The sequence below is a fragment of the Chiloscyllium punctatum genome, chromosome 12, assembly GCF_047496795.1.
Source record: "Chiloscyllium punctatum isolate Juve2018m chromosome 12, sChiPun1.3, whole genome shotgun sequence".
NCBI classification, from domain to species: domain Eukaryota; kingdom Metazoa; phylum Chordata; class Chondrichthyes; order Orectolobiformes; family Hemiscylliidae; genus Chiloscyllium; species Chiloscyllium punctatum.
In genome coordinates, this window is record NC_092750.1 from 67,562,109 (window position 1) to 67,570,007 (window position 7,899).

A 7,899-nucleotide genomic window follows, 5' to 3' on the forward strand; every position below is an offset into this window, starting at 1 on the left:
CCCTGTTTCTTACTTTCTGTGGGAAAATACAAGCCTCTATTTGCTGGGGACTAATTCAGTCTGTTGACTCTAGCTGACTTGTGTGGATGTAGTGGAGTGTGATTTTATTATTTCTGGACTCTTTAACTGGCTCTTGTAGTCACTGTATTTATGTGGCAAGTCCTGATCAGTTTCTAGTCAATGGTAACCCCCAAAGATGTTTATCGTGGAGGATTCAGTGAGGACGTTTACAGTGGTGAATCAGTTTCTAGTCAATGGTAACAGCATTGAATGCCAAGGAGCGGTGGTTAGATTGTCTCTTATTGAAGGTGATCATTGCCTGGCATTTGTGTGATGCGAGTGTTACTGGTCATTTGTCAGAAAAAGCCTGGATATTGTCCAGGTCTGGCTGCATTTGAACATGGACTACACCATATGGTGTTGATGGTGTCTCGGCGTTTCCATGGTTGTGACTATTGTTTAAGTGGTCTGTGAGACAGCTTCACCTCCACCCCACCCACCCCCCCCCCCAATTTTGGCACTGGCCCCCCCAGAGGTTATTGTGCCCCTGTTGGAAGTGCAGGAAGTCACAACAAGGTGGAACTCTGTATAAGCTGCTCCAACTCTGAAATTCTTCAGACTGGAAAACTAAATGGCCCACGAAACCATCAGAACAGAGCTGAGTGCAGATAAGACCAGCTAATGAGAACCGATCCCCTCTGAGGCAACACTCGTACACTTCCTTGTTTTCGATCTGAATACGTCTCACTGACTCCGTGAAAAATGACAATTCCATTCTTCATCGATGGACCAAAGAATTACTGCTTGAGAGCGAATCCGCAGGGCTAAGAGTTGGCTGGGTTACGGGGCCCAGTCACCAGACTGAGCTGAATTAGGTTCAGTGTTCCTCTTCGCTCTGGACTGAACTCGAGTCTTTGTCCTTCCCCAGTTCCTCCCTGGCACTTTGCCCGTAGACTGCCTGCTGTCCGCAGCCTCTGTTCTCCTCACAATAGTCTACGCAAGTTCATTTCCTTGTCTGTTTGCAGTGTCTGAAAGCCCCAGATGGTTTTCTGCCTTGTTTTCCACTCTTGTGAGTTGCAGGCCAACCCTTCCCACCCCTAGGACCCTTTCACCCCGAACTCTTCAGTGCACAAACCCCGCATTGTGCAGCCTGTTCCACTCTGACTGCATGGTTCCTGCTGTTTTAACAGAGAAGAATATATTTGCCGATCAGTCATACACACACCTATGTTAGCAGCAGTTACCATGGGAACGTTTTTATGTGTGTGTGTATATATATATAAGCGTTACACAGTGAATGACTTCATGCCCAAGACAGCTTGAAGTTAACCTGCCTTAAACAAGTGCTGTTGGAGAATAAAATGAGAACACAAGGGTTGTTACAGTGAGGGAAAGTCTTTCTTCTTCAGCTGTCCCCATCCCACCCCCTGCTCTCGTGAACAACACAAGAATTTTACTGTGAAAGGAGCTTTCCTCTTTCAACCCTTCCTCCTCCATTTTCCCCTGGCTATATCTTCCCTTGCTAATCCCTGCTGTAAAACATCAAACCGCTTTCATTTGCACCTCATTCGGACAGTACACCACATATGGGCTACAGATGTAAATCAGTTATTTGTGAGGATTCCACTGCTTTCTTTGTTAAAATCACTGGAACGTTGATTCCCGAATCCAGAAAATCTGTCTGCTCACTCCTGACCCTGAACCGACTGGACCAGCTGCCAAGACCCGTGAGGGAGTGTGGCACGGTGCCCAGATCTGAGTGAGTCACCGGCTGGTTTTGGAAAAAGACGGACAGGTTTAGCTGGGAGTGAACGTTTCACCCTGACCACAAAGCAGTCACCATGTACCAGTAATATTAGCAAATTTGCTGATGACACAAAGCTGGGTGGCAGGGTGAAATGTGAGGAGGATATTAGGAGATTACAGGGTGACCTGGACAGGCTAGGTGAGTGGATGGATGCATGGCAGATGCTGTTTAATGTGGATAAGTGTGTGGTTATCCACTTTGGTGGCAAGAACATGAAGGCAGATTACTACCTAAATGGAGTCAAGTTAGGTAAAGGGGCAGTACAACGAGATCTAGGTGTTCTTATACATCAGTCAATGAAAGCAAGCATGCAGGTACAGCAGGTAGTGAAGGCAGCTAATAGCACGCTGGCCTTCATAACAAGAGGAATTGAGTATAGAAGCAAAGAGGTTCTTCTGCAGCTGTACAGGGCCCTGGTGAGACCACACCTGGAATATTGTGTGCAGTTTTGGTCTCCAAATTTGAGGAAAGACACTCTGGCTATTGAGGGAGTGCAGCGTAGGTTCACTAGGTCAATCCCCGGAATGCTGAAAGATTGGAGCAATTGGGCTTGTATACGCTTGAGTTTAGAAGGCTGGGAGAGGATCTGATTGAGACGTATAAGATTATTAAAGGATTGGACACTCTGGAGGCAGGAAGCATGTTTCCGCTGATGGGTGAGTCCTGAACCAAAGGACACAGTTTAAAAATAAGGGGCCACTTAGAACAGAGTTGAGGAGAAACTTCTTCACCCAGAGAGTGGTGGCCCCAGGAGGCCAAGTCTCTGGATGCTTTCAAGAAAGAGTTGGATGGAGCTCTTAAGGATAGTGGGATCAAGGCTTATGAGGATAAGGCAGGAATAGGATAGTGATTGAGGATGATCAGCCATGATCATAATGAATGGTGGTGCTGGCTCGAAGGGCAGAATGGCCTACTCCTGCACCTATTGTCTGTTATGAGTAGGCTTGTCACAGCCATAGCTTGCAGTGCATGGCATACAAAGTTAAAAATCACGCAACACCAGGTTATAGTCCAACAGGTTTATTTGGAAGCACTAGCTTTAGAAGCGCTGCTCCTTCATCAAGTAGTTGAAGGAGCTGCTTTCTGAAAGCTAGTGCTTCCAAATAAACCTGATGCTGTGAGATTTTTAACTTTGTCCACCCCAGGCCAACACTGGCACCTCCACATCATGACAGTGCAGGGCTTGGGCACCAAGTTTCCTCAATCACTTTTCCCACAACCTGAGCCAGTAAGAGCAGAGGCTATTGGGCAGGTGAGGAGGTAGAGCCCTAAGGCCTGATGCTGGCAACACCGCTGGAGGGCAAGACATTTTGAAACGGTCAACAGGAAGGTTTTCCCAAAGCAGTCTCCCTTTCCCCAAACCCCCACAATCACATTCCTCTCCCCACCACCTCCCCCCCCCCCCCCCCACACCACATCTCCCTTCCCCCCCAGTCCTCTTCCTCTCCATTGCCCTCCCTTCCCCCAACCACCCCCTTGCACCCGACCCCTCCCCTCCTCTTCCACCCCCCCCCACTCTCCCACCCGTCCTCCGCCCTCCCATCTCCCTCCTCACCCCCCCCGTCTCGCTCCACCCCCGTCTCCTCCTCCCCTCCCCCCCATCTCCTCTCTCCTCCCCTCCCCCCATCTCCTCTCTCCTCCCTCCTCCCCCCCCTCCCCGTCTCCCTCCTCCCCACCATCTCCCTCCTCCCCTCCCCCCTCCCCGTCTCCCTCCTCCCCCCTCCCCTCCTCCCTCCCCCCTGTCTCCCTCCTCCTCCTCTCCCCTTTTCTCCTCCCCCCCCCCCCCCCCCGGCTCCCTACTCCTCCTCCCCCCCCCCCCCGGCTCCCTACTCCTCCTCCCCCCCCCCCCCGGCTCCCTACTCCTCCTCCCCCCCCCGGCTCCCTACTCCTCCTCCCCCCCCCCCCCGGCTCCCTACTCCTCCTCCCCCCCCATCTCCCTCCTCCCCCCCCCCCCTTACCCCCCCCCCGTCTCCCTCCTTCCCCCCCCCCGTCTCCCTCCTTCCCTCCCTTCTCCTCCCCCCGTCTCTCTCTCTCCCTCCTCTCCCCCCCCCCATCTCCCTACTCCACTTCCCCCCCCCCCCGTCTCCCTACTACTCCTCCCCCCCCTCCCCCCTTCCCCCTCCCCCTCCCCCCCCTCTCCCCCTTCCCCCTCACCCTCCCCCCCCTTCCCCCTCACCCTCCCCTCCACCCCCCCGTCTCCCTCCTCCCCTCCACCCCCCCGTCTCCCTCCTCCCCTCCACCCCCCCGTCTCCCTCCTCCCCTCCACCCCCCCCGTCTCCCTCCTCCCCCTCCACCCCCCCGTCTCCCTCCTCCCCTCCACCCCCCCGTCTCCCTCCTCCCCTCCACCCCCCCGTCTCCCTCCTCCCCTCCACCCCCCCCGTCTCCCTCCTCCCCTCCACCCCCCCGTCTCCCTCCTCCCCTCCACCCCCCCGTCTCCCTCCTCCCCTCCACCCCCCCGTCTCCCTCCTCCCCTCCACCCCCCGTCTCCTCCTCCCCTCCACCCCCCCGTCTCCCTCCTCCCCTCCACCCCCCCGTCTCCCTCCTCCCCTCCACCCCCCCGTCTCCCTCCTCCCCTCCACCCCCCCGTCTCCCTCCTCCCCCTCCACCCCCCCGTCTCCCTCCTCCTCTTCCCCCCCACTGTCTCCCCCCCTCCCCCCTCCCCCCTCCCCCCTCCCCCCTCCCCCCTCCCCCCCTTCCCCCTCCCCCCTTCCCCCTCCCCCCTTCCCCCTCCCCCCTTCCCCCTCCCCCCTCCCCCTTCCCCCTCCCCCCTTCCCCCTCCCCCCTTCCCCCTCCCCCCTCCCCCCTCCCCCCCTCCCCCCTTCCCCCTCCCCCCTTCCCCCTCCCCCCTTCCCCCCTCCCCCTCCCCCCTTCCCCCTCCCCCCTTCCCCCCTCCCCCCTTCCCCCTCCCCCCCCTTCCCCCTCCCCCCTTCCCCCTCCCCCCTTCCCCCTCCCCCCTTCCCCCTCCCCCCTTCTCCCTCCCCCCTTCCCCCCCCCCCCACTCTTCTCCCCCCCGTCCCCCCCTCACCCTCACCCTCCGCCCCCTCTTCCCCCCCCCGTCCCCCCCTCACCCTCTTCCCCCCTCACCCTCCCCCCCCCTCCACCCCCTCACCCTCCCCCTCCACCCCCTCACCACCCCCCCCTCCTCCCCCCCTCCCCCCTTCCCCTCTCCCTCCCCCTCCCCCCTTCCCCCTCACCCTCCCCCCTTCCCCCCTCACACCCCCTCCCCGTCGCCCACCCGCCCGCCCCCCCTGCCCCCCCTTCCCCCACCCTCCCCCCCCCTCCACCCCTCCTCCCCCGCTCCCCTCCTCCCCCGCTCCCCTCCTCCCCCGCTCCCCTCCTCCCCCGCTCCCCTCCTCCCCCTCCCCCCCTTTCCACCCATCACCCACTTCTCCCCCCTCGCCCCCCACCCCCCCTGCCCCCCCTTCCCCCCCTCGCCCCCCTTCCCCCCTCGCCCCCCTTCACCCCCTTCCCCCCTCGCCCCCCTTCACCCCCCTTCCCCCCTCGACCCCCTTCACCCCCTTCCCCCCTCGACCCCCTTCACCCCCTTCCCCCCTCGACCCCCTTCCCCCCTCGACCCCCTTCCCCCCTCGACCCCCTTCCCCCCTCGACCCCCGCCCCCCCCTCGACCCCCCGCCCCCCCCTCGACCCCCGCCCCCCCCTCGACCCCCGCCCCCCCTCGACCCCCGCCCCCCCTTCCCACCCCGCCCCCCCTTCCCACCCCTTCCCCCCACCGCCGTCCCCGCCCCCCCTCGTCCCCCCCCCCTCGTCCCCCCCCCCCTCGTCCCGCCCCCCCTCGTCCCTGCCCCCCCCTCGTCCCTGCCCCCCCCTCGTCCCTGCCCCCCCCTCGTCCCTGCCCCCCCCTCGTCCCTGCCCCCCCCTCGTCCCTGCCCCCCCCTCGTCCCTGCCCCCCCCCCCGTCCCTGCCCCCCCCCCCCGTCCCTGCCCCCCCCCTCGTCCCTGCCCCCCCCCTCGTCCCTGCCCCCCCCCTCGTCCCTGCCCCCCCCCTCGTCCCTGCCCCCCCCCTCGTCCCTGCCCCCCCCCTCGTCCCTGCCCCCCCCTCGTCCCTGCCCCCCCCCTCGTCCCTGCCCCCCCCCTCGTCCCTGCCCCCCCCCCTCGTCCCTGCCCCCCCCCTCTTTCCGCCCCCACCTCGTCCTGCCCCCCCCCCTCGTCCCTGCCCCCCCCCCTCGTCCCCGCCCCCCCCCTCGTCCCCGGCCCCCCCCTCGTCCCCGCCCCCCCCTCGTCCCCGCCCCCCCCTCGTCCCCGCCCCCCCTCGTCCCCGCCCCCCCCCTCGTCCCCGCCCCCCCCCTCGTCCCCGCCCCCCCCCTCGTCCCCGCCCCCCCCTCGTCCCCGCCCCCCCCCTCGTCCCCGCCCCCCCCCTCGTCCCCGCCCCCCCCTCCACCACCCCCCAACCCTTCCTCTCCCCTCCCGCCTGTGTCCCTTCCACCCAAACCCTCACCCCCCCCCATCACCCCCCCCCATCACCCCCCCCCCCATCACCCCCCCCCCCCCCATCACCCCCCCCCCCCATCACCCCCCCCCCCCCATATCCCCCCCCCCCCATCATCACCCCCCCCCCATCATCACCCCCCCCCCCATAACCCCCCCCCCTTACCGTCTGTCTCCCTTCCACCCCACCCCCCTGTAATCACTGGGTTGTTTTGTTCTGTGTTTCCCCGCAGTGCTCTGATTTGGGATTCCATGCCAGCCTGGCCCGCACATTCAGGACCTTCCTGTCAGCAGAATATAACCTGGAGACGTCTCGACACGAGGGGCTGGATATCATTGAGAATGCTGTGGACAATCTGGACGCACGGAGTGACAAGCACAAGGTCATGGACATGTACAACCAGATCTTCTGCCCGCCCACCAGGTTTGAATTCCAGCCGCACATGGGCGATGAGGTAAGTCACTATTGGTCACCGTCAGGTGAGAGAGACCTACAAGGGGCAGAACGATTTTATTTTTCTTTCTGGGTCTCCTGTTTAGTGTATGTTTGTTTTTCTGCTGTTGCATTCTTAGAATCCCAACAGTGTGGATACAGGCCTTTCGGCCCAACAAGTCCCCACTGACCCTCCGAAGAGTATCCCACCCAAACCCACCCCCCATCAATCTACATTTACTCCTGGTTAACAGACACACACACAGACACACACAGACAGACAGACACACACAGACAGACAGACACACACAGACAGACAGACAGACACACAGACAGACAGACACACAGACAGACAGACACACAGACAGACAGACACACAGACAGACAGACACACAGACAGACAGACACACACACAGACAGACACACACACAGACAGACACACCACACAGACAGACAGACACACAGACAGACACACACAGACAGACAGACAGACACACACAGACAGACAGACACACACACAGACACAGACACAGACACACACACACACAGACAGACACACAGACAGACACAGACAACACAGACAGACACAGACACACAGACAGACACAGACACACAGACAGACACAGACACACACACACACACACAGACACACACACCTCTGAACACAGTGGGCAATTTAGCATGGCCAATCCACCTAACCTGCACATCTTTGGACTGTGGGAGAAAACCAGAACACCCGGAGGAAACCCACACAGACACGGGGAGAATGTGTCCACACAGACAGTTGCCCGAGACTGGAATCGAACCTGGTCCCTGGCACTGTGAGGCGTAGTGCTAACCACACTGAGCCACCATACTGCATTGATCGAAAATGAGGGAGATGGGAGCAAGGTGTTTTCCCTGGAGCATCAGAGGCTGAGGGATGACCTTACAGAGGTTTTTAAATCAGTAGGGACACGGATAGGGTAAACAGACTTGCCTGCATTTAGCTCCTATCTCCCTCAACCTTTTCTATTCGTGTATCTGTCAAAAAAGCTGTATGCAAATAAATGAGAGATGTTGCATACTGGTAAGACAAGTCAGGGCAGGGCTTAAACAGTTAATGTTAGGGCCCTGGGGAGTGTTGTCAAACAGAGAGACCTAGTGATGCAGGTATATAGTTCCTTGAAAATGGTATCTCAGATAAGCAGTAGTGAAGAAGGCATTTGACACAC

General features: G+C 60.5%; 1 protein-coding gene across 1 annotated transcript in view; it reads left to right on the top strand.

Annotated features, from left to right (window-relative positions):
* The window catches only part of LOC140483455 (SLIT-ROBO Rho GTPase-activating protein 3-like), a 273,429-nt gene that overhangs the window by 149,250 nt on the left and 116,280 nt on the right, over window positions 1-7,899 (top strand). The window contains exon 7 of the mRNA XM_072581655.1: window positions 6,486-6,848. Coding sequence (XP_072437756.1) covers window positions 6,486-6,848 — 363 coding nt within the window. The remainder of the gene's footprint in view (window positions 1-6,485; window positions 6,849-7,899) is intronic.